This window comes from Procambarus clarkii, chromosome 13, assembly GCF_040958095.1.
Source record: "Procambarus clarkii isolate CNS0578487 chromosome 13, FALCON_Pclarkii_2.0, whole genome shotgun sequence".
NCBI classification, from domain to species: Eukaryota; Metazoa; Arthropoda; class Malacostraca; order Decapoda; family Cambaridae; genus Procambarus; species Procambarus clarkii.
The window spans coordinates 14,975,257-15,001,869 of record NC_091162.1 but is presented as its reverse complement, the minus strand read 5'-3'; the positions used below and the strand labels follow the sequence as shown (position 1 = coordinate 15,001,869).

The 26,613-nt window shown below is 39.1% G+C and overlaps 2 protein-coding genes across 2 annotated transcripts in view; one reads left to right on the top strand and one right to left on the bottom strand.

The window, feature by feature from the left end:
- Positions 1 to 476: 476 nt before the first annotated feature.
- Mlh1 (DNA mismatch repair ATPase Mlh1) lies at positions 477 to 16,652 on the bottom strand. The gene is made up of 13 exons (XM_045740545.2): positions 16,380 to 16,652; positions 12,339 to 12,421; positions 11,797 to 11,977; positions 9,781 to 9,934; positions 9,008 to 9,284; positions 6,936 to 7,162; positions 5,891 to 6,051; positions 5,483 to 5,566; positions 5,092 to 5,265; positions 3,771 to 3,834; positions 1,980 to 2,178; positions 1,321 to 1,475; positions 477 to 733 (listed from the first exon to the last, which is right to left on the bottom strand). The coding sequence occupies exons 1-13, from the start codon at positions 16,487 to 16,489 to the stop codon at positions 581 to 583; spliced, it is 2,022 nt and encodes a 673-aa protein (XP_045596501.1). The 5' UTR covers positions 16,490 to 16,652; the 3' UTR covers positions 477 to 580.
- Positions 16,653 to 17,233: 581 nt separating this feature from the next.
- yrt (erythrocyte membrane protein band 4.1-like yurt) overlaps positions 17,234 to 26,613 on the top strand; it is a 159,025-nt gene continuing 149,645 nt past the window's right edge. Inside the window, exon 1 of the mRNA XM_045740550.2 lies at positions 17,234 to 17,552. Within this exon, the coding sequence (XP_045596506.1) occupies positions 17,400 to 17,552 (153 nt within the window). The 5' untranslated portion in view covers positions 17,234 to 17,399. The remainder of the gene's footprint in view (positions 17,553 to 26,613) is intronic.

Here is a 26,613-nt window from a genome sequence, read left to right as displayed (position 1 = left end):
GTAATGTAAATTTACTATGGCTAGACTTTGTTGCCCACATTCTTGGATGCTAGACTAAGGTGTATCTAACATTTTAGCAATCCGTGAATGGCATCAGTTGCAGAGGAAATGTTGAGTTTATCGTATTTTTACCTGAAAACTATACTGTATTGCATTTTGGTCATCTACAGATAGAATTTATTTTTAATAAATGTGATTAAGTGAAAATCATCTTAACAGAAAAAAATATTTAATATACAATTTTCATAAATCTTTTGGGCAGCTGTAAATCACTAAAGTTTGCACAGATCAAACATAAAAGATAATGTGTATATAATTGAACTTTGATTGTACACCCTTCAAAATAGTATTTACATGAAAGCCATGGCAGTTTTATGGGTGAAATCCTGAGAGAGAGAGAAGGTGCAGTCATTTTTTTTTTTATACTGCATGTTCTTATGTAAATACATAGTGAACATAAATTGGCAATGAAAACATTATGCAAAACCTTCAATTTAATAATATTTCGGAGTACAGTACATTGTATACATAGCTTTACAAGATGAATTTTTTGTTTTTATCAGCTGCAAATAGTTATACCTTAACATCTCTCAAAAACTCTATACAACTCTGTGAGATTAGCAATCTGAAGAAAAGTTGTATCTTGGGCAAAGTGCTGTGCTGGCAGCAAAGTCTTCCTCATAGCTGGGTACAAGAGGTGCTCAACCTGCCAGCGCCACCCACGATCACCATCCTGAAGAACATTATAAACTGATTAATTTGCCTGCAGGAATATTTCTAAAATATAGCCATTCATAAAAGTAGTATCTACTGTTGCAGACATGAAGGCATGCCTGAAAAACCAATGCAATAGATAGCATCATCTGGTATTGTATGGTGTTGTGTTGAATTTCATTTCACACTCATCAGAAGTTCTTATTGGTTTGCTATGGTGAAGCAAAAAAAGTGTCTTACTGTTAAAAGAATATTGAGCAAATATATTTGAGCATTCCGACGTTCCACACATTTTATTACCTAAATTTATACATTTCCAAGGCCTTGGCAGATCTTACCTAGTGAAACAACAAAATGCAAGACTAGAAACTGGTATAATGAGGTCGTGTTAACTGTAGCTGGTACAACTGGAAGACTTCAACATACTTCAGTGCAGTTTATTATTTTAACAATTGAAAAAGTGGCATCACACTTCACCGGTAATATTCATAAAGATGTTTCATGAAAATAAACGGTATTTTTTATGGTTCGGGTGGTTCTGCGTGGAAACAGTAATGTAATACTTGGGGACATAAAACCAATATAAACCAAATATATATATTGTACCTCTTCCAGTGGTGCATGGTTTCGCTGAACAGCATAAAACTTTGCGGTTTCTCTGCAGAATGTCTGGAAGCATTCAAGTTCATTATCCCACTCTACTTCTGTTGCCAAGCGCAACACATACATTGGCAAACCTTCCATGGCTGGAACATAATCGTCTGAAAAAAAATAAAAAATTAGTAGAAGAAGAAGCAACATTTTACCTTCAGACTGGTTATTTCAATTTTGGGTTGATTTCAAAAGCTAGGGTAGTGTGGGGATCTGAGAGCTCCCCTGGCTTTTGTGCTGGTGTTTGGTAGGCCTGTACATGCCCAGAGGCCTGGTAGGTTTGTGCATGTCTCTATTGCGTTAAGGACAGTTTACCAGAGAGCTACTGAGGGCCAGCCCAGAAAATATTGAAATATTGTAATCATATTTTGTAACAAATTAGTACTTAAAAAACAGCAAATTTTTTTTAGAGTTGGTAACACAGAATGATACGTCAAACTCTATTTTTCTCAATGTTATAATTTTCAATTAGAACCTAAAGAGGAAAACTGTAAAAGTTGCATAAGATTTACTGAAATCAATGACAATTCATACAGTGACAAGGCAACTTTGCAGAACATCACGAAGAAGTTACTTTGTTGTTCATCTTTACCTTAAAGGGAACATGTACCAACCTAGCAAGTATGGAAGCGTACAGAGGTTGCCTTCGTCATCAACCTGCAAACTAAAGTAGTCATCTAGCATGGATGCCTTGGACAGTAACAGTGTCCTGATGTAAGATGCCAAATCCTCCTTTGTCCCATCTGCCTCTGTCCAACCACTCTCCTCCATATCAAAGGCAATCATAGCCAGCTCATATATACTTGCAGGACTCTAGAAAATGTAAAAACATTACCTTTTCATATTATAAATTCACAAGTCCAAATAATACTTCTACTTTATATCCTGTTATGTTTTCATGACATAGGTCCCATAATGTTACTAAACCTCTCTATATGTTTAATAATTAGGTATCATCATTACAGTTCACTGTGATAAAAGCTGTGGATAAAATGTAACCTGAACATGCAGCTGCTTAATCCTATCACACTGGGGAAGGTAGAACCATAAGATTTATTAGGGAAATCATAAGACACCCCAAAACAAAAATATACTGTTTTAAAGAAAGAGAAGACCGCTTTCCAATTTAAGACCAATGTTCAGTTTCATTTTGCCCAGGAAATGAGCAGATAGCCTCCCAGTCTAGGAAAACGAAGTGGTTGAGGAACCAAACTCCCAAAGAGCAGGATCCAATTCAGGTGCAAGGGCCTCACCTCACAATAGGAATAGCATGTTCTGCAGAGTCCACAGTCATAGACGAGATTGTGAGAACTACCGGTAATTAAAACGTGGAATGTCAGGGCCTTGAACATAAGCAAACCCCTAGGCAGAACAATAAAGTTACCAACCTTGAATGTGGGAAAGTGGACACATTTAACATATTCCTAACTGGACAAAGTAATTATCAAAAAAAGACCCCAAGGCAGCACTGGACAAAGGGTTCACCAGGCCAGGTCACCAGAGCCCATAATGGGTCAAAGGGAACCCAAGCAGCCTCTACAGGCATTATCTCAGACTGGATGCCCATCACCTCTGGAGAGGAAGAAAGTTCAGCCATAGAAACATGTTCCAGTTATATACCAACCCAGATCAGGAGCAGAATCCAGGAACCTTGGAAGGACTAATCAGATTCTGTCCGAGAAGAGCATACTGGTTTCCCCAAGCATAGGTGGAAAACTGGAAAACTTCAATGCAAAAATATTGCCTTCAGATAAAACTTTCAGGAGGTCTGATCCCAAGATCATCCATTAAAACTGGCTCCGAAGCAGCCAGCATAGAACTAAGGCTAGTGTGTTTGGGGCCACAAAAAAAAAACAAGAACGATATGCTGAGCATTAAGAACCTGACTATCCCGGCAAACAACCAAAGACAGGGCATGATCTGCCCCTTTTGGAATTAAGTGATCCATACCATGTTAATTAATGGAAGTGAAGCTGCAAGTACCAACAAGAATTAATAAAGATTCTGATGTACAGAAATGCTTTTGAGATCGATATACTGTAATATACATGCAGGTGTAATCAAGATGCTCTAAGCTAAATATACTGTACAAAAATTTCACAAATACAATAGGGTGTAAAAGTTAGACATTATCTGAATGCATGCCTGACATTTTGAAAGTTATATCTATGCTCAGAGCTGCATAGGGGGCAAGGAACTGCAGACCTTTCTGTCTTTCATAATGCATTTCATGAAAGCCTGGTGCACCTTGAGTTGATTTCATTAGGCAACAATAAATCAGCATTCTTATCACACTGCTCCTTTGAAGCACAGGATAAGTTGCATACAAAATACATGACATGTAAGTTATGACAACTTACATATGTAATTTAAAAAAATCTAGCACATTTGCAATTTATACTCACTGATAATTTTAGGATGCCAAAGTTGCCAAACTCATTCAGCATAATCTGGTAGAAGAGCTCCTCACTATATTGCAGATCCAAGAATGAAAAAGCAAATACTTAGTAAAAAAAAAAAAAAAAAAGTTAAAATTATTTATTATACCATGAAGCAACAACTTTTGTATAACTTTAGTCCGGTATTCATGCAAGACAAGCATTTTGCAAGGTTTTAAACTTTCATGATATAGTTCATAATTTGTATTATTTATAATGAATGGCTCGGTGCACATGCTCGTTACATGTATAAAAGATTTGTCTTTCTTGTTAATGTTAAAATAAGATCACATAATGATAATCTCTTGCTCTTAGGATAACCCCAACCAGCAACACAGGTTTCTAGCAATAGATTGACAAAATCTAAGCTCTTAACTTTTGGGTATTAAGGTCAACCAATGTCTACATGTAATATTTGCCCTGTGACTGTGACATACAGACTTACTATTGTTTGCAGCACATTGCCTAGTAATGATGCACATGTATACTGTAGTGTTATAAAATTATCGTCTCACATTTAGAAGTCATGGAGTAGACAAAATACAGATCTATATATGCCATCTCCTCATTTTTTATGATTATTCAGTCCATCCATCTGTTTATGTAGTACTGTACTGTACTCATAGTAATGATGAGGACCATCGTACATATTGACATAAAGGGCAATTAGAAAGTAGAAATCTGAACTACTGAATTTGGACAAACCTGAAATTTTTTTGTACTGATGTTATAAAGAAAACTTAACCTAACCTAACCTTTCAAGGCCTAATACATGCTATTTGGTACAGTATAATACAACACACGTATGTGCTATACTCGGCCTAGGAATATTTGCTTGGTTTTTGGCTTTATTTTTTGTTCCGGATTCTAGAAAGTGAATAGTACCAAATTCTACTATCTAATTGTCCATTACGTCAATGTATATATAATGGTCCACAGTTAAAAAGTACTATCTAAACAGGAGGATGGGTTGGATTATTTAAAAAATATAAAATTATTAAGTAAAACTTTGGCACCAAATGATATCTTTACTGTAATATAAAACTGCTATCATTTTGTAAATGTACTGCAAAATGTATGTTTCAGCAGTACAGTTACAATCCTTCAATATAATAAGAAAATACAGTCATGATGGAAATCTTCTGATTAAGAGAAGTATTATGCAAGAGCAACTAGGGGTAGTTGATCTTTATGAAAGTCAAGCAGCCATAATGTAAAGTGGTGATACAGTGTGTCATTAACAACTGACAAATGTAAACAAACTAGAAACAGTTCGAGAGGTATTGACCTGAGAGCTGAAGTGTTTGTTAGGTAAAGCTTGTTTAGGTGCTGAATGAGAGCATACTCAGGGTTAACACAACCCACAAAGGTCAGGTTCTTCACCGCTTCAAGAAGTCCCACGTGACAACTGCTCTCCATCTGTGACCGCAGTGTCAAGATGCTTGTCAACTTTACTTCCCGTCTGAAATGGCATGGTGTAAGTAGCATAGCATTCTAACAACACTAATTTTTAATTTGTCCTTTATTTCTAAAGTATTAACACAGTATTTATAACAAGGCATGTGATCATTTTTATATGGCATACTCTTTCCTATCATTTGGCTAAATTAGCAGACTGTTGACACTTATTTCAACTTTATCACTATTTTATAACATGGCAAACAGCCTTTTTAAGTTACTTATTTTGTTCTTCATTGCCAGAGCTGGGTTGTTTATCTTCTTGAAAGTCTTCATCTTCACCAGTATTCTTACTGGCTTCAGGCCTAAACATATTGAAACACAATGATGAGAAAATGGAAATATAAAAAATTATTAACAGCAGCATTGAAAATCTATTATTTATTTATTCATACTTGAATACTGTATATATTTAATTAAATACATCATCATCCATTAGAAATTATATTAATTTCAAAGATAATTAACTGTAATAATAATGAGAATCAAAAGCTATGTATAACATCATAAATGTTAATCCTTCTCTATATAAAGAGATCCAGTTTCATTATAGGAAGTTAAAATAATATGAAAAATAAATTTCACAGATAGGGAGAATGACTTCTTCTTAACTGAACATGTTTACTAACTTTGTAAGGAACTTTTCCAGCTTCTGGTCACGAGAATCTGTCCGAACCATTTGGTGTGCATATATCTTGTCTTTCTTCTCTGATGTTCCTCCTTTATCATGTGTATCACTGGAACTTTTTCCAGACAAACTTGGAACTGTACTTGCACCAGGAAGAAGAGCCTGCAGAGTTGAGAGAACAGTATGTGAACGAGTGTACCAGAAGAACCGAAAAATGCATTGCTTTAAGTGCTTCATGCACTTGGCCCAAGTGCTGCAAGGTTGTGCATGGCTGGCCCAAGTGCTTCAAGGCTGTGCGTGCCTGGCCCAAGTGTGCAAGGTTGCACGTTGTGCCTGGTCCAAGTGCTGCAAAGCTGCACGTCGTGCTTCGTCCAAGTGTTGCAAGGCTGCACGTCCCTGGCCCAAGTGCTGCAAGGCTGCACGTGCCTGGCCCAAGTGCTGCAAGGCTGCACGTGCCTGGCCCAAGTGCTGCAAGGCTGCACGTGCCTGGCCCAAGTGCTGCAAGGCTGCACGTACCTGGCCCAAGTGCTGCAAGGCTGCACGTGCCTGGCTCAAGTGCTGCAAGGCTGCACGTACCTGGCCCAAGTGCTGCAAGGCTGCACGTGCCTGGCCCAAGTGCTGCAAGGCTGCACGTGCCTGGCCCAAGTGCTGCAAAGCTGCACGTGCCTGGCCCAAGTGCTGCAAGGCTGCACGTGCCTGGCCCAAGTGCTGCAAGGCTGCACATGCCTGGCCCAAGTGCTGCAAGGCTGCACGTGCCTGGCCCAAGTGCTGCAAGGCTGCAAGTACCTGGCCCAAGTGCTGCAAGGCTACATGTATCTGGCCCAAGAGCTGCAAGGGTGCATGTGCCTAGCCCAAGTGCTGCAAGGTTATGCTATTTCCAGAATAAATGGTTGCTAAAATCTCATTCTGAGAGTGAAGTGAGTTACAGATTTAAACTTAGGAATTATGGCTGTAAGAAAGGTAAGGAAAAATGTGTGCAAGATATATCAATCTTCCCATTATGTAGATGAAGATTCAATGATAAACTCATTTAGATTAAAGCTTGCCTGTGTATAAAATGTACGAGATGAATTACAACCCAGTAGCTTGGACTCTACGGCTTGTTGGATCTTTTCAACAATGGATTCTTCATGTAGAAAGTGAACTTCATGTTTTGTGGGATGGACGTTAACATCAACATTTTGCGGGTCAATTTCCAAGCTAAGGTACAAGAATGGATGACTGTTCTTCGGCAGGTATGATGAGTAAACTGTTTCAATAGCTTTCCTTAGTGCTGAAAAAAGTAAATGCAAACAATGTATATTCAAGATTTTTCTCTGGTTTGAATGCTACTAATGGTAAAAAATTAAAGAACACATGAATTACAGGTACAGTATTATGATTTACACAAGAATACATTCCCAGAAACGTTGTGTACAGCCAAGACATGTAAAATATCACTATGAACTTTGAACAGGATGCATTTTTTTTTTAACATATGGTGCTTAAAATGGAGCAATCAATATTTGAAATGCTATTATCTGAGTTAGTACCTCAGTCACCTCAATTGGTCCACCCAAGTCCGTGATGGATATGGGTTTTGGGAACTCGGTATATGCTAAGGCTGTATCCAGGATTTATGATCAGGGATCACATGGTGATCCCTCCATAATTACTGTATAACAAACATGTAATTTTAATTAGTAGAAACCACTGGGACCAGGGAAGAAGACTTTGCTATTGATGTGAAGTGGATAAAATAAACGCACACACAAAAGCCAAGCTACATTGAGTAAGGAGCATATGCTAAGCTAAAAATCTTCAGAATCACTTTTAAGTACATGGATGGTGAAATATTAAAGAAATTATTCATGACTTTTATGATACTGTACTTGGAAGCTACTCAAAGTAGCCACAAGGTAAAAGTACCAAAATTGGAATATGCAGTGGTTGTATGGTGCCTATATCTTAAGAAGCACATTAATAAACTGGAAAAGGTGCAAAGGCATGCTGCAAAATGGTTTCCGTATCTGAAAAACAGAGTTATGAAGAGAGGCTAGAGGCGTTAAATATGCCAAAGTGAGAAAATAGTAGAAAAAGAGATGATAAGATGACTTCATACAAAATACATTAGTAACAGGAATTGACAAAATTGACAAAGGAATTCTTGAAATTTGCAACTTCAAGAACAAGAGGTCATAGATTCAGACTATGCCAAAAAATACTAGAAAACAAGTTTATATTAGAAACTTCTCTCTCTCTCAGTCATAGATGGTTAGAACAAGTTAGGCAAGAAGGCAATGGATGCCAAAACGGTCAGCAGTTTCAAAGCGTCATATAATGGAGTACAGCACTGGAAAGATGGGACACTATAAGCATAGTTCTAATCCAGTAACTACATACATAATTACCTACATTAAAATAAAAACAAAAGTATAGAGTAACAAGAAGTCCCTAATAACTGTAGAGCAAGGCCATGGCCATCTCTGCAGAGCTGGCCGGATAACAGGGTGGACATAAGTACAGACATTGAGTCACAACAGTGTGGCTGATGATATGATACCAAAACCACACGTCAAAAAATGAAGAAAATATGACATTTTGGTTTGTCCAGGACCACTATCATGTCATGTAATGGAAAGAAAGTGGAAGAGATGAAACACAGAGAAAAGTGAGTGATTTGAAAGGTGGGCTGAAGGAGAAAGACGAAGAAAACAAGATAAAAAGTAAGAATGAGATGAAATATAAACAACAAAAGAAAAATAAGATAAGAGGTAAGAATAAGATTAAAGGAAAGAATAAGAAAAAGAGGTAAAAAGAGAGAAAAGGTAAGAATAAAGAGAACCAGGTAAAGTAAAGTTAGAAAATATGGTCATTTGTGAGCCCCTACAATTTTGTCCCAATATACAAAATATAAAATACAAAGATAATAAAATAATATACAAAATATGCATCTAGGTCAAAATACAACATATTTTGTGCATTGGGGGATTTAGATGTCAAAATGCAATTAATTATTCGAGAGGACAGGTAACATTGTATCACATAATTCATGATCAGATTGTGTGACACTGATTAAAAAAATAGACTAAATATTTGGCTTCCTGTGGATAAAGCAATAATTTTTGACTTTCCTCACCTGTGGAGTCCACTAATCTATGATTAATAAAGAGCAAGAAGATGCATTTCTTTACAGAGTAGTTGGCATTGCTGATGTGGCCTTTGAGTGAGAACTTGAGGTTTGTGTCTTCACAGGAGACTTCCAACAATTCTCGTGCTACTGATGGGCCATAGATTGTGCGGACATTATCAACAACGGTCGAGTTAGGTGGAGTGCGGATGTCTGTTGCATTATCACCCTGCTTCTTTAGTGTGAACCCCACACTGTAATTATGCACAGCATACCTGCTCACTACCTGGATATAGGAAATATTGTATGAGATTTGTATGCAAATATTATAAATTGTCAAAATAAGGCAGTAAGCAACATTAAATGTTCCATTCTGAATGGATCCCTCAGTTGCTCCCTGAACCAGAGCCCAAACAGTCCACCCAGAACTCTATTCTCTGGCCAGGCTTTTATCACAAGTCGACAAGTAACTTTTCAAATAGATTTGAGATGCATGTATAAATAAATTACTATTATTAAGATAAACAAAGGATTAGATTGAAGAGGTCACTTTGTAAGTAAAGTATTTGTACATTTTATAAAGCCACTAAATATTTTAAATATAAAATAAATTTCTGGCATAACTTAAGATAACGAGTTAATCGAGCTATACATTTTTGTGGTACTACTTGATACTACTGTATTGTACCTGTTTTACCTCTAGCCCAACTAGGCCAGATAACTAAGGTGAAAGTTCAGTATCTCACACTGTATTTGTGAAATGTAACATCTGTTCCTCTTACCTCTGCAACTTTTCCATGCTCTTCTGATGCACTTTTGAGTGCCTTCCTGCGAGTAACCACATTGTAAAAAAGATCTTCGACTGATATTTGAGTGCCTTGGTTTCCTGCACATGGTTTTGGTGCTCCTGTTGGCTTACCATCCACATATGAAACCCTACAAATAAAATACCAATAATACATTATTACAGAAAATTTTAATCTTTCAAAATAAGCACACACATACTGGTTGGGTTTTTAATCTTCAGCCAATGATATTTATGTATATATAGTTTCCTTTTTCACCACTAATTACAACTTGCTACACACAGATAATTATAAAAAAAAAGAAAAACAGCGTTGAATGAAATGAAACGCCATTTTCTGGGTGAGCCCCGGAGGCTCCCTGAAGCTATCAGGCTGATATGCGTTATATTAGTCTGGGGCATCGGTCGATTGGAGTTAAGCCTACCAGGGACCATGAGCCAGAACCGGGCCCCCTCAGAGTGGCAAAGAGAGCAATGGCCTATAGAAGCCCCCATGTGGTTGGGGGCATTCCATGTCTGCCATCGACCATGGTTGGCACCCAGAAAGGTAGGCATAACAACGCAAACCCCACTTGGCAAGAATTTCCGAACAAAAACCGAACGGGGAGGCAGAACTCACCCTACAAATTAAGGAAACAAGGAAACTAGGAAACTTCAAACCTCACCGGCGTGCTGCCTGTCCGCGCCGTCTAAAAGTTCCCATTCCCGCTGAATTCCAATTGGTTTTGTTATAAACACAAACCTGTTTATAACAAAACCATACAACAATTTTGTTTGTTTTTCTGCAGTTAAATTTTTTTTAAATGAAAGTGATAAAAAAGCATAACGTTCTCGGTATTGTACATACTGTACTGATAATCTGTGAAGAAGTGTTAAACCAAGAGTTTACTACAGTAGCCTTGCCCGTATCATTTTTCACAATTCTTACCTGGTAGAAGTGGACAATGTTTTCGTGTTCAATGACATACAGTAGTGTTTTGTTGTAGAGCTGACGAACGTTGTCAGACCAAGAAACAGGCCAAGGAATACATGCCACTACCGGCCAGGAGGTAACAGGATGTTTAATTGGAGAATGAGTTGGAAGGGAAAGTTTGACACATGATATGAATTTATAATATGGAAATATGCAGAAACACTGGAACAGTTTATCCTACGAAGGAGTGAAGTTGACAAGGTAAGGCTAACCCTTTGTTTATTGAGTAGGCAGTATAGGGAGGGCAGGCCCAGAAAACCATGAAGAAAATAGAGAGCTGGGCACAGAAATCAACAGGAAGTTGCTAAATTCATTTTGAAAAAAAAAACAAAAAAAAAGGTGTCACTGATTGCAGTGTTAGGCATCAGGCATAAGTTTACCAAGTCAGGCATGCCGGAGCCCTGTGTGACCTAAGGTGTTGTCTGGTGGTAAACCTGGAAACTAATGCATGGTTTGTTGACATACATTGTCCAGGTGCAAACTACCACTTTCCTCATTTGCATATTTTTCATTTTCATTCAAGATACATTGTATGTTTGGTACTGCTAAATTAATTAGCGGTACCAAATTATCATTTTGATAATTTATTAGTACCAGTTTTAATTAGCTTCAAGTCAATCTCAAATCCCCCATGCTCCTCTAGCTTCAATAATCACGCCAGATTCTGGTGTTCAATAGGTTTGTGCAAGACTAGAGGTCTGGTAGTTTTGTGGATGTCTATAGTACCAGAACTAATGCACGAGGGAGCTAGCTAACGAAGGCCCACCCAGGAAAGTGGACTTTCGGAGGTTTCATGAACATAAACGTTCTGTAAATGAAGAAAATAGGGTTAAGTTTGAGTTGTAAACGTGTACCTTTCACTAATTCCTCCAGGACTGTAATCCTCATTCAAAATGAAGGATGCATTTATGTTTATTAATGCATTGAAGGCTACAACTTTCAACTATCAGTCACTTAACCTAATAAAAACTTGAAGTACAGTACAGTACTGCCCAATATTTAAAGTGTGAGATTCCTTACTTCCAACCACACTTTGAATCCTTAGTGCGTGTAGTAATGGTCAGGTGAGCCACATGGCTAATAGAGGCAAGAGCTTCGCCTCGGAATCCATATGTATTGATTGATGTTAAGTCTCCAAACTCTCGCAGTTTGCTAGTTGTGAAACGTTCACAAACAATGTCAAGATCTTCTTTTCTGATACCTGTGTGATGAGAATGTGTTCTTAAAGTTAATAAAGAAAAAAAATAATTATTAAAGAAACAGAAATAGCTCCTACACATGGCATTAGGCAAAATAAACAAATCTATAAATGTTTAACAAGTATTTATATGGAAATATACAGGTTTCTTATACTGTAGTCGTTGAGCCTGGCCCTAGGCCTGGCTTGGGGGAAGTAGAACAACTCCTGAAACCTCTCTTTGGGTACAGTATACTACTGTACAGTATTACATTCCTTTAAAAAAATTATTCAATAATATTTCTGATTAATATACAAAAACATGTAACTAAAATTAAATTTAAATTAAATATAAATAAAATTAAATTTAATATGAAAAAATTACCTGTTCCATTATCCTGAATCTGCAGGAGTTTGAGGCCACCTTGTCTCACTGTTATCTGAATCTGGGTTGCTTTAGCATCTAGACTGAAAAGAAATATGTATGCTACATGAGTTACATGATCAGCATTCCATGCTCACATTCCTTACAACAATTACTGTGCTGTGCTGCATAAAAGAATAGCTATTGTTGATTGTGGGGCAACGATGATCGAGGGATCGGAAGTGCTCATTCCAGTAGAGTGCATGTAGATCTTTCAGGAGTCATAACATTGCTGGTCTCCAAGTAATACTAAATAACATATACATAATAATCTACAAACTTAAGATAATTCTCTGGTTCATCAAGCAGTAAATAGGTACCTGGGAATTAGATAACTGATATGAGTTACATTTCGAAAAGGGTAATTGTTGGCCAAGAGAGACCTCGATAACCATAAGTACAGGCAAATTCTTAATGTTATTTATACAAAATTATTGAATATTCAGTACAATAAATTAATATGAGGGTTTTCAAATACAGAAAATATTGCAAGTTCCTCGAACGATCCAAAATGGTTGAGCAAAAATGTATTGAAATTCCAATCTTGTCTTTTAATAATTCAATACTTTTTTTTGTCTATGTTAATACAACAAACAAAGTTCCCTCCCCCCCCCCCAAAAAAAAGAATAGGTAACCATTGGCATATGCAGTGGCACACCAAATATTGCCACCATAAGCCCCGAGGCTTTTTATGCTGGGGACATTTGACTTCTACCTATGAAGATTAAGAACTACTGACAATAGACAAGATAAAACAGGAATGTAAGCACATTTCAGTTGAAATAATCAAGAGTGCATTAGGAGCAGGCCCTATATCTACAGACATTTGAAAAACCTTATCAGCCTTATCAACCGCAATTTTTGATAAGAGACGTAGTGGTGGCCATCATCTTTTACATGTCACTGTGATTACAATGTGGAGGTGAAACATCCGATTATATTAAATGATCTTGTGTATTTACATTAAACGATGATGGATTTTCACTCTAGCTTATAAAGTGTCATGTCTGACCAATTTCCAGTGAAATTAGTGTTGTGACTAAGCATCAGAGAAATATAAGAAACTTAAATGACAAAAAACACAGTAACAATTTCAATTGACATGTCTGAAAATGGTGTGAAGTTATGTGACACATCTATTGAAAGTGATGACAACATACGCTCAAGTGGCTGCTGCTGTGAACATGAATGAAGAGATAAGCTATGAATGCCATTACCTAAATTTCAAATCTTGAAAAGTCATGAAAAAGTATAGTACTGTACTGTATTCTAGTACAGCACTACATTGGGAAATTAATTTATATGATCATACATTTTTTGTTTTAAAAATCATGAAATTAATGCCACAGATTGGTAGTAAGAACACTTAACATATCCAACTAAACTTTGTGCAATTGCATTTAATATATTTATTTCTAGTAAATTGAAGGAAGTCCCAAGTGTTTATTTTCATAAATGGCTTATCTAACTAAGGACCCAGAGCAAACAAATTAAAATGAGAATAATTAAATACAGTTCAGCCATGTGCTTTTCAAAAGTACAATATTTGTGATGAAAAACAATGTGCGTAGGATCTAACAGCTAAGAAAGGCAAGGCCCCACTACTACATTGCTACTCTTTAAACAAACCTAACCTAATCCAACAAAGTGCATGATGTTACATTGTTATCATAATTTTATTGACAGTATTTTTTTGGATCCTACTGAATGACGAGTAACCTGTTTTACCCAAGAATTGATCTTATTATTTAAAACCTTTTATTTTGTGAATAGGATCAAAATAGTTGTAGTGTATTGGGGGGTCTGCATCCACCCACATATCTCAGTAAAAGTCATTTGAAAATATTAACCGACAAATACTTTATAAGTCATATACTGTACTGTCCTGTACAGACAGTATACACTATATTCATTCTGATTATATCCAGTCTGTTTCCTGATCGAGACAACATGTGAGCTACGGCACATTTAAATTTAAATTTCTACCCATGGCTAAAAGTATTTTCTGACCAAACATGCCACATTTTGAAAACTATTCTTTCAAGGATTAAAATTTGCATAGTGTTCTTTACACCATTTCAGCATCCTACCCCAGCTTTGGATATTAAATTATTATTTTAGACATAAGTAAGGCTATATTGGCACGATGGGCTACACAATTTAGGGGCAAGTGGCACCTTAATTAATTAAACATTTTTATTTGTAAACACATAGGCAATATAGGATAATTACTGAATAAATGTATAAATATATGGAAGAGCACATTTTTACCAAGCCCTTCAGAACATACAGCATTAAGAAGGTCATAAAACTAAACCAAATTACATTGTTCAGTACATCAATTACATACAAATCTATAGTTATATAGTGGTTATATAATTTTAGGGTAAAATTGGTTAATGCTAAAAAGAAACATTTCTATAATTAATGTTTAAACGATATTAAATAATGAAATATGCTTTTCTCCAATATATATTTTTGTAATATGAGAAGCATACCTTGAGGTGCTTCCGGGGCTTAGTGTCCCCGCGGCCCGGTCGTCAACCAGGCCTCCTGGTTGTTGGACTGATCAACCAGGCTGTTGGATGCGGCTGCTCGCAGCCTGACGTATGAGTCACAGCCTGGTTGATCAGGTATCATCATTACTATACAGTACAGGCATTATTTAAGTAATTGGCAGAAGTAAAAGCAACATGGTATATGTATTTAGAATGAGAGATTTGTGGCTAGTTAGGTTCAGTAGAGTAGAAGATATCTCACATGCATTGACAACAAAATAATAATTAGACACTTCTTTGTTACCTTTCTTAAACTGATCAAAGTTAGTACAGTACAACATTTTATTACTTTTTTTTTAATATATACAGGAGTATATAAATATATAAAGAGTTCTTACATCCTTGTTCAGCCACTAGGATGCATAGCAATTCGGGCAAGTCCTTAATCTTAATTTTCACACACACATCCCCAAGAAGCTGCCTTTGACAGCTGCTACAGCTGTCTAACTCCCAGGTACGATAGGTGAATAGGTGCATCAGGGTGAAAGAAATTTTGCCCATTTGTTTCCGCTTCTGCCGAGGATCGAACCCAGACCCTTAGGACTACGAACCCCGAGCGCCATCAGGCCCCATTTGGGAGGCCTGATTCTATATTTTAGAATCCTTCGAGCGTTTCCCACTTCAGAAACCAACATTAATGAGATATAGTACTGTCATTATTTATAGTAAATTTTGCAACATCAGGTTACATTTAATTAGAAATGGGGTAACTTAATATAAAACCTGTATAATGCAAGATGATGAAGCTTCAGTGTCACAGCCCCAGTATGACACTGTTTTCTAGGAAGTATACACAGCCAAGAAACACAAACCTTTGCTAACTTTAACTAAAAAAAATATACTATAGACACTGGTTATCAAGTCCGTATAATTGAAAAATAAATTATGTTTAAGTTTTGAACACCCGGATGCCTGACAGCTGGGTGAACAGCGCTTCGGATTCATAGTCCTGAGTTTTCGGGTTTGATCCCGGGTGTAGGTGGAGGCAAATGGGCAAAATGTTTCTTTCACCCTGATGCCTTGTTACCTAGCAGTAAATAGGTACCTGGGAGTTAGCTGCTACGGACTGCTTCCTGGGGGGTGTGTAACAAAAAAGGAGACTTGGTAAAGGACCGGGCCGCAGGAATGCTAGGCCCTGAAATCATCTCAAGATAACCAAAATTACACAATATGCTGCACACAATTTTAATGCATATTATAGGTTTGGCTTGAAAATGTCCCATATAAACCAACTGCTGTTCTGAATCCTAATGAATAATGTTGTCGAGGCAATCTCAGACCACTACAGTAAATGTTGAAGTACCCAAAGCCACTTCGAAATACTGTGACAAGGACGCGATCTGTATAAATCGTCTGTTCTGTTACCACACTTCAAATATCACAACATTTTAAGGTAATTGTTGATAATTACAGTATACATCATATTTCAAAATACAGTACACACCAATTTTCAATCAATTCCTTGAGTGCGTTGGCCGGCCTTTGGACCACTTCTCCTGCCGCGATCCGATTAACAACAGTCTCGTCTAGCTTCTTGATTATGCCGGGCTCCATATTTTGTGGTGGTGGTGGTGTTCGGGGTGTTAGGGAAGAGAGCCCGAGGTGTGACACACTCACGGTAACAATTAATGAAAGCTTTAAATTTAAAAACTTCTGACCTGAGCTGGACAATGTTTACTAACAAAATAGCGCGGGACTCTAGGCTACGAGCGTAACCATCTTCATAGGCATGTTATCATCGTAATTATAATTCAAGATTATGTTAGGGCCATCAAAGTTATTTTATATTTTTATATTGTATTTTATATATAGAAAATGTCAGATCTAGCCATACAAGGTACTGTAAGACTACTTTATGTACACAATATTTGTGCTTGTAGTGTTTTGTGGTTGGTAATTAACCAATCTAGCACATATTCATAAATTCATAAAACATAAAGTAACTATGATATTATATAAATAATATTTATATATGAATGACATAGTATTAATATTTTTAAATTCAACACATTTCTAAACGTGTTAATTAATATACCTGAGCGAAAGGTTGGCTAGCCTGATGACCTAGTCTTTTTTTCTCCCAAGACGAACAACGACAAGTCAATCTCGAATCATACAAATTTACAAGTTTATTGCATCAACGGTAACGTAATAAACATCCAAAAAAATAGTTAGACAGTTCTTTTAAACCCTATAACAAGATGAGTTAGTATAGGGTGCTGGAATGGTACCAAATACTAGGGAAAATATGTATGGGAGTTGCAGGTGGGAGTGCGGCGGGAGGAGGAGGGAGGAGGAGCGCGCCGCCTCGCTCAGTGTCCAAGACGATGTCGTGGTGGTCGTGTGTGCCCTGAACTTGTACCCAGTTCTTTTGTGAAATATGCGTCCGTCCATTAGATGCCTTTGCTCACGTGTGTCTGAGAAATATAATGTGTAGTGGTGATATATGTAGTTAGTAGCCGACATGCTGCGGTTTTTCAGCAAGAGAGTCGGGCGCAATGCCCAGAAATACAAGACAGTAGACGACGGGCGATCTTCGGCCGTACCCAAACCTAAACATATTCTCCCCTGCAAGGTCATTCTCTTGGATGAAACGGACCTCTCCTTCGACATTCCGGTAAGTTGTGAGTTCCTATCGCAGCACGCGGGCGTCGTGAGTCTGGTGGCAAGGCGTTCCTCCAAGCTTTAGAGAAATGTGAAGAGGTTTTAGTGTGGTGGCGTGGGGAGGGGGTCACAAGCTTTACCTGTACTGGGCCCGGCCAGCCCCGTTCCTCCCCCTCTCTATCTCCCTCTCCTTCCCTCCCTCTCTTCTCCACCCTCATTATCCTCTCCTATCTTCCTCCCCTCTTCCATCTCTTCCACACACCTCCCACAGCTTCTCTCGACGTCGTCCGGGCTGATTAGGGGTCAACACAGGCGTCCTGCAAGGGGGTTTGTTGGTGCCTCAGGAGTTTATATCGGGACCCCCGAGGAACGGGTTTGTGGCAAGACGCAACTTCCTTAACAGGTGTGGCGTGTGACCTGCCTCCAGCTCTCTTGCCCGCTCTTACAGGTGTGTGTGGTGTAACCTGCCCGCAGTTGTCTTCCCGGTTCTTACACGTGTGTGATCTGCTTCCACCCTTCTTTCCCATTCTTTCATGTGTAACCTGCCTCCAGCCTTCCCCACTCTTATAGGTATGTGACTTGCCTCCACACTTCCCCACTCTTACAGGTGTGTGTGACCTGGCTCCACATTTTTCCCCACTCTTACAGGTGTGTGACCTGCCTCCAGCCTTCTTCCCGGTTCTTGCACGTGTGATCTGCATCTACCCTTCTTTCCCACTCTTACAGGTGTGCGTGACCTGCCTCCACACTTTCCCCACTCTTACAGGTGTGTGTGACCTGCCTCCACACTTTCCCACTCTTACAGGTGTGTGACACCTGCCTCCACACTTTCCCACTCTTACAGGTGTGTGTGACCTGCCTCCACACTTTCCCACTCTTACAGGTGTGTGTGACCTGCCTCCACACTTCTTACAGGTGTGTGTGTGACCTGCCTCCACACTTCTTCCCCGTTCTTAACTTAATACTAGATACTTAATTAAATAAATCAATAAAGGGCTCTGTAACAAGGATCTACATACTCGTAACCGAGGGACCCGAGTTCAGTTCCCGGGCAGGACAGAAACGAGGGAGGGGACTTTTCATTTCACCTGATGCGCCTACTCGTCTAGCAACAAATAGGTCCCCTGGAGTTAAGCATTTGTTAAGCATAGGCCATAGACCTGGGGAAGGTCAGTAGTTGACCTGTGCCCTGGGGGAACCTCTATAACCCATACAGGCTTTCAGTCTCCGACATCCGGAATTAAGTTGATAAATGCAGGTATTTAAGAGTATACAGATATGATAAAGTAGTTGAAGATGTCGGTAACCCATTCCCAAGAGTTCTAAACATTAAATATTGAGACTAACTGAAACGTATTGGCATGACTGCAGCGGATTCGTCCAATAACGAAATAATCCAGCAAAGCTTGATTATTTCGCCACACACTGGCCACATCTGGTGTAGGCTGTACACAAGATGGCTACCACTACAGAGGATTTTTTTTTTAATTGTTGCTGCCAGAGAGGGGCTAGAGGGGGTGCACCGCGTATTCACCCTGTGAGCGGTAGCGCAAAAAAGTATTACAGGTATTACGACCTTTTAGTATTACACTAAAAGGTCGACCTCGGCGGATTGAGATTTTTAATCTCGGCTAGTTACATATATTTTCATTACTATGAATTTACAATAAATTATTTATTATACATTGAAGGTAGGTGTTTTACGAATACATAATAGATATGGGGTATTGCAGGATGCCTGCTTGATGGGGTTCTGGGAGTTCTTCTAGTAACTGTTTTTTTGGTATAAGGCTTTGCACTACGCAGCATATTCATTAGTCACATACAGTATATGGATAAAGTGCAAGGATTTCAGGCATTTTGTCATTTAGTTTAGATTTTAGTGAGTTTAGATTTCATTCTAAATAACTCTGGTGTCTCGCTGTCTTTGTCCACACACATTACTTTATCTAGGGATCTACTAAAGCTCTTTCGGGACCAAAGAGCCGAAGCTCAACCCCCACAAGCACAACTAGGAGAGTATAAATCAAACTGTCAGAGATGCCTGTAGTTAAGTCGTATTCAAGCTGTAACAACGTCCATTTGTCTACTAATTTTACAGGAAAACCTGGGAGTGTGTTCCTGCTTTTCTTATGTGCTTAATACTGTTTTCCTTGGAAAAGAAATTAATTTGGCAAATGTTTATTTAAAATGTCACTGCTCTTTAGGATACACTACATTAATGGAAGAGGGAAGCACGCCCCCCTTCCATTTTTATGCTCTTTAGGATACACTACATTAATGGAAGAGGGAAGCACGCCCCCCTTCCATTTTTACGTAATGTCGTATTCATGTAGGACAAGAACTTATAGGTCAAGTTCAATCACATTTTAAAAATGTCATATCGGAAAAAATACCAATGGCTCACAGCATAAAATAGTAAAATGACCCTTTTGCAGCTGTGAAGTAGGGCGACCTTGAAATATAACCCGTCATCTGACTCCGCCTATATAGGATACATACGTGACGTCAAAATAACATATGTTAGCAAGCCATATTACGCAGACCATTATCTGGCATACTTGCGAAATTTATACCACTTTGAAAATGGTTTGGGAAAAAAGTTAGTATCTAAAGCTTACCTAAAAACGTTTTCTCGACACAACCTATTAGATTGCTGTAAATATGCCTTGAAACTCTTGAGGCAGGAATCCTGAGCAATATTAAGATAAATGTGTGTAGAAATCTCAATGGAAATCATGGTAAAAAAAAAATCTAAGAGTTTGTGAAGTTTTGAGTAAGTTAACACCCCAATATTTTTTTTCTTTTAATAAATGAATATTGGGATCTTATCTATGGTTTATAATAAAATATTTATTTTATTATAAAATAAATAATGCCTTAGGATGGTACCTGACTTACGAGACATTCACAGGGAGGTGAGGTAAGGTCACACAAACCTCACCTCGAATAGTTCAAAGGTTGGAAGGATTTAAAATTAGATTTTCATCTATAACTGCTATTCATATTAATGTATTTAGTGGATTTTTAAGGTGCTGTTTAACTTCACATTTAGGTTGCTCCTCGAAGCTCAGTACGTTATTTAGAAAGTTGACTCAAATCACCTAGGAAATTTGAGCTCTGTTCAAGTTAAAGGTATTTAGACGTGTCCGATGGATTTCACTTCCCGGAGGGAGTGTAATTGTTAATTTTGCTGACGTCACGTTTTCTTTGTCGTGACACTGGTACAATAGTGAGTTTTCTTAACACATTTTAGGTTTAGTGTAGTGTTTGGTACGGTGTACTGACTATATTGCGATTTTCACTAGTAACCCAGTCCCAGTCAAATAGAATTGGACGATATTTCACTAATATAATTGTTTTTAAAGATAAGAGCTATAATATCTGAAGATTTTCTGCGTACAGCATTTTAAATGTTTTTGAAGCAAGGATGTTTGCTATCTGTAATGGCAGATGCTCACCCAGCAATTTTGATGGTAGCCCACATCGCCTATATCCGGTGCCGATGACTTTACAATAGCTTCAAAGTCTGGAAAGTGTGCAGGCAGGAATGTGTATTGATTCTGTGGTCGATGTCTTGCTCTTGAGCCGAGAGATCTGTGTGTTTTAATGCCCTTTTCTGTGTGTTGTGGTTTTTCTGTTCTTTTGTCTTTGTGGGTGTCATGATACGAGGCTGGCAAGCCTGCCACGTGCTCCAGGAAGCCAGTGTGTTAAAAGGAAGTGTTGATGCACAATGAAATAAAAAGAACGTTATGTATCTGAAAATATTGTTATACCTTGAGGTTACCTTGAGGTGCTTCCGGAGCTTAGCGTCCCCGCGGCCCGGTCGTCGACCAGCTATCATAATAGAATCGAACTCTCATCCCTCAGTTAAAATGTCCAGTTTTTCAAGAGTGAATGAGCAAGTTAATTTCTCTGTTTCTCTTTTTAATATATGCGAAGAAAAATGCCCCGCCTCTACTAGTTTTTACTGTAACGCCTACCCTCCAATCGGTTTACAAGCAGGTCCCCAATTTCTCCTGGGTGAACAGACCCGAACAGTTAAGAACTGGGGCCCAGCCAATCTCCCAAGTTTTTTTTTTTTTGGGGGGGGGGAGAGGGGGGGGGCACTGTTGTAACAGTTGTTGAGGTGACGTGAGTAGAGACTTAGGTAGGATGGTACCTGACTTACCAGATATTCTCAGGGAGGTGAGGTAAGGTCACAGAAACCTCACCTCGAATAGTTCAAAGGTTGGAAGGCTATCCCTTGTTACCAGATTCAAATCCGTCCATTCAACGGAAAATTGGGGATAGACGGGTTTAAAAGCTCGTTACGAGAGAGAGAGATTTACGGGCTATTCATGTCCATGCCTCCTCTTGGATGGCTTAATATTCATCAATCCAGTGAGAGATTACGGGCTATTCATGACCATGCGACCTCTTGGATGGCTTAATCTTCATCAATCAATCGAGGGAGTGTGTGTGCTGTGGCTCAGACCAGACAGGCCTAGATGTATTTTTGCTTGTGTGCTTGCTCACCTCTGTTCTAAAGTCTTGAAAGATGAGTAAGTGGAGACACAATTGAGTACCTTACCTTAAGATGACTTCGGGGCTTAGCGTCCCCGCGCCTCAGCGTTGCTGGACTGGTCAACCAGGCTGTTAGACGCGGCTGCTGGCAGTCTGACGTATGAGTCACAGACTGGTTGATCAAGTATCCTTTGGAGGTGCTTGTCAAGTTCTCTCTTGAACACTGCGAGGGGTCGGCCAGTTCTGCCCCTTATGTGTAGTGGAAGCGTGTTGAACTGTCTGGGGCCTCTGATATTGATCGTTTTCTGTGTGTCTATTGCCCTATTTGAGTATGTATGCACTATTTGAGGTTCAATATTACCTATTGAGTATGTGTCTGCTACTCGACAGCAGTTGTGACGGCTACTTGCTGTGTTCTTTAAAGGAAAGGTCTTGAGACACTAGTACACTCAAATCGTTTACATGTCCTTAAGAAGTCCTTCCTTACCTTATATGTAAGGTTACATGATACCTTACATGGCCTTACCTTTATGTTCGGCGCGCCTGCTTGCAGCCTGAAGTTAATTACTGCCTTGTTAATCCGGTATCCTTTGGAGGTGTTCATGAAGTTCTCTTTTGGACACAGGTTGTCCAGTTATGCCCCTTGTGTGTATAGAGTTGAAAAAGTCTGGGGCCATTAAATGTTGATCTCGCTCAGCGTACCTACCACACCTATGCTTTTCAAAAGGGGGTTATTTTACACATGCCACACTTGGTCAAATGTGGTATTTCAAATCTGCATACAGAAAGTCCTAGTTTTTTCAAAGTGTAACTTTATTTCTTAAACAGCTAGTGGGAGAGATACACAGGTTAAAATAAAGCGGTCCCAACAACGTAGACGTTTGAACAAATCCACAAGGGCCGTGACGAAGATTCGAACCTGCGTCCGGGAGCATCCCAGACACTGCCTTAATCGACTGAGCTACGACAGGGTTAAAAGTGTCTGGGATGCTCCCGGACGCAGGTTCGAATCCTCGTCACGGCCCTTGTGGATTTGTTCATTTGATGCATCACGTTAGTGTGATCTCTGCGTTTGTAATGTAGACGTTTTATAGTGGATTCTAGCAGTAAAGGATCTTTGCACGCTCTCCAGCTTTGAATGAGGTTTTTAGTGTGCAACAATATTCCACCCTACAGATCGTTAGCGTCTTAAAGGTTTGACTGCGTTTGTGAGTGTTTCACAATAGCCCAGTAACTAGAACTTCTCATTAAACATGTTATTTTCTGTGGTCCATTGAAAGTCATTGGGATTAAGTGTTGGGATTGGGATTTGTTCATCAGAGTGGAGGCTTGTTGCGTCCTCTATATTGTCTACTTATGAAAATCCTAGCGTCATCGGCAAAGGTTGATACAGTATTATAGTTTGTATCATTGTCTATTGTGAGGAGAAAAACTACCGGAGCACGCATAGAATCTTGGGGACAAGTTCAAGTATTTCTTTCTTATCTCAATAAACATACATCTCAAAGGGATAGAGTAGCTTAGGCTATTTATATCCCCCTTGGGGACAAGGGTTTCAGCTGATGATATCCTTATTTTACTTTATTAACCATTATACTCTGTGATCTTTAACTTTCTAACAGAACCGTCTCCTACTCTGCCATTAATCCCTTTGTGCGGATTTTGTGTGCAATACATAACCTGGCCACATAATAGACGAGGATTGTTCAAGCTCAAGTGTTGGTATTGAGCGTCAGGGAGCCAACCCCAGCCATATTCTCAGTATTTACTGCATACAGAATCAGGCATTGATTCTCAATACCTGACACTTGTGCTGGAGAAAGGGTAAGCAAAGTACGAGCACGTACTCGTTTTTATTAATAGCGTCGGCAGCTATATCGGTGTAGATAACTGGGTGTTAACTTAATAAGACATGTCACGTATATGCAACAAAAGCAGAAATCTTGTTCTATTGTTATAAGACGAAAAAGTCACCGATTTTGGCAATACCTGTGCAGTATATTAAAGCTTTGTTTCGCGCATATAATTCAATATATTGTCATTAATAATAAGTTATAATCAATATGGTTCAAAGTCATGGAAGGCAACGGCAATGTTCTTTTTCGTATGTTTCATATAACTATTTTAAAGTTAGGAGGAGCGGGTTTTCTGGTGCAGTTTGCCAAACAATAGGGTAGGCCGCGTGACTGTGTGTACCTGTTGCCCTCTGCTGTTGTAATGTAACCAATGAGGCTGCGACAGAGCACACCAGACAGGAGTGTGGGAAGCTGGGAAGGCACTCCGGGCCTGAATTGAAGCACAACGGATGTTTGACATAACCAAGTGATGTAGTTGATCCCGTTTAAGTGTGTGCACGGATGTGGTCGGAACCTCCATTATCAAGCGACGTTCGTTATGTTAAGCTGGATTATAACGGTTCATATTGCCTCTGAATATGTATGTTATGATATATAACACTAGACCGGGGGGAGGGTGTCAGCGTCACCCCTACTCTTCATCCCCCTCCTCCCTTTCTCTCCATTTCTCCATACCTGCTCTCTCTCTCTCTCTCCCCCTCCCCCCTTTTTCCACCCCTGCGCTCTCTCTCCCTCCCTCTCTCTCTCCCCTCCTCCCCCCTTTTTTCACCCCTGCGCTCTCTCTCGCTCTTTCTTTTATTTTCCCCCTCCCCCCCCCCCTCCACCCCAGACAGTGTGATACTGGAACCCAAATGAATTCACCTTTGTTTTCGGGTAAGCCATGAAAATTTGGGTAAACGACGGGAGTAAGCATATTCCATAGATTATGAATACATAATTCCACAGAAAACACATCTATTTTATTTCAAAACTTCATGAAAATCGCAAAGGGGTTACTATTGATATTCCTTAAAATGTGGCACTTACACCTGCCCCGACTGGCCTATGTTACATACTGCCCATGTTGGGAAGTTGGGAGGGGGCTAGACTGGCCTCCTACTTCGGAGACACATTTCTCACATACATTCTATTTTATAGATATAAATAGATGGCAGATACCGTTGAATGAGGTTTGAATAACTGCCCGAAACGCTATGCGTAGTAGTGGCTTTTGGTATTGTTCTAGCTCTATCTATAAATCAATTAGAATGTAACTCTGCATTTATGTGTGTACTTTTCCTAAATAAAATATTATTATAAGGGGTAAATGGTGGCAGCACTCTTTATTATCGGAAGAATTCTGAGGTGTTGCCAGGGGGTACTGCCTTGTCATCTAACCTCATTTTGGAGCGTGCTTGGAGACTGGAATTTAATGTACCCTGCTGCTCGGTTTAAGACATAGTTTCTATATCATTCTTACTGACAAAGGCCGTTGTTATACGATGATGGAGGTAAATGTGTTAGAACTGCTTGTGAGCTTCCTGGTTGATATTTGGAGAGAACTCTTGATTAATATGTCTGTGTTCGAGTATTTATACGTTATCATTAGGAGCAAACTACACGTAAAGCCCATAGCATGTAACTTGCTGTGATTTTGCATTGATTTTGGGAGGTCAATGTCCCTGCGGCCCAGGCCTCCTGGTTGATGGTCTGGTCAACCAGGCTGTTGGACGCGGCTGCAGGTAATACATCCAGTGGATAACATCAATACATCTCATGTTGAGAACTTGAGTAGGATGGAATGGTTAAGAAACAAAATGGTGAGAAAAGAGGGAGGACTTAGATAAGATGTTAATAATGATGATAGTATATCATCTAATAGACAACCAATAGTAGTGGTAAGGATGGGATCGTAAAACATGCATATTTATGAATGCAAAATGTTTTTACTAAGTAGCATTTCTTAAACTTCGCATTGACCTGTGGCCGGTTTCAGGAGTTCTGCTTACGTCGCCTTGTCCTTGTGTTAGGCAAGACTACTTCGCTGACCGGATCCGTATATCTACATAGGCTAATGCTGAACAGTATTTAGTAGAGGGGGACAGTATTGTGTTGTCAGTATTTAAATATCATTTCCATAACCTTGGCCTTTTGAGTTCTGCTAGCTGAGCAAGAATAATGTAATATATCTGGGAAACAAGTCGAATATTGAAGCGTAAAACCCTGGTTTGTGTCTCGGAGAGATTGCAAGATCCGTGGTAGGTCAGGATGATTTCCCGGTTGCAATTTTTTTTAACCATGTCGTAGCTCAGTCGATTAAGGCAGCGTCTGGGAACCTCTTGGACGTAGGTTCGAACCCTCGTCACGGCCCTTGTGGATTTGTTCATTTGATGCATCACGCTATTGTAATTTGTGTGTGTAATGGAGCGTAACACGTGTCTAAGAGAAAATTGTATATCAATGTTCATATGGGCGTGGGTTGGTGGTGTAAGTCACGCGTACCAACATGCCACGCCCGTGGTCGAGTTCCCGCCCACTCCCTAACGGTTGCTTGCTTCCCTTGGGATTAAATAGTCAAAGATTCCTAGGACCATTCTCAAGCGACATGAAATTGTCCAGGACGGACCGAAACGTCGTCGTCCCTTCACTTTCTAGTGTGTGGTTTGGTCAACAATGATTCCTAGTATTATATTATTTTACATTAACACTTTCGCCCGGCGAATATAATGTTAT

Coding starts and splice junctions, on each gene's coding strand:
- Mlh1 (XM_045740545.2), bottom strand. CDS start 16,489: ATGGAGCCCGGCATAATCAAGAAGCTAGACGAGACTGTTGTTAATCGG. Junction 11,978..12,338: donor GATTCAGGATAATGGAACAG/GTAATTTTTTCA, acceptor CTCATCACACAG/GTATCAGAAAAGAAGATCTT. Junction 5,266..5,482: donor GGCAATGAAGAACAAAATAA/GTAACTTAAAAA, acceptor ATGCCATTTCAG/ACGGGAAGTAAAGTTGACAA.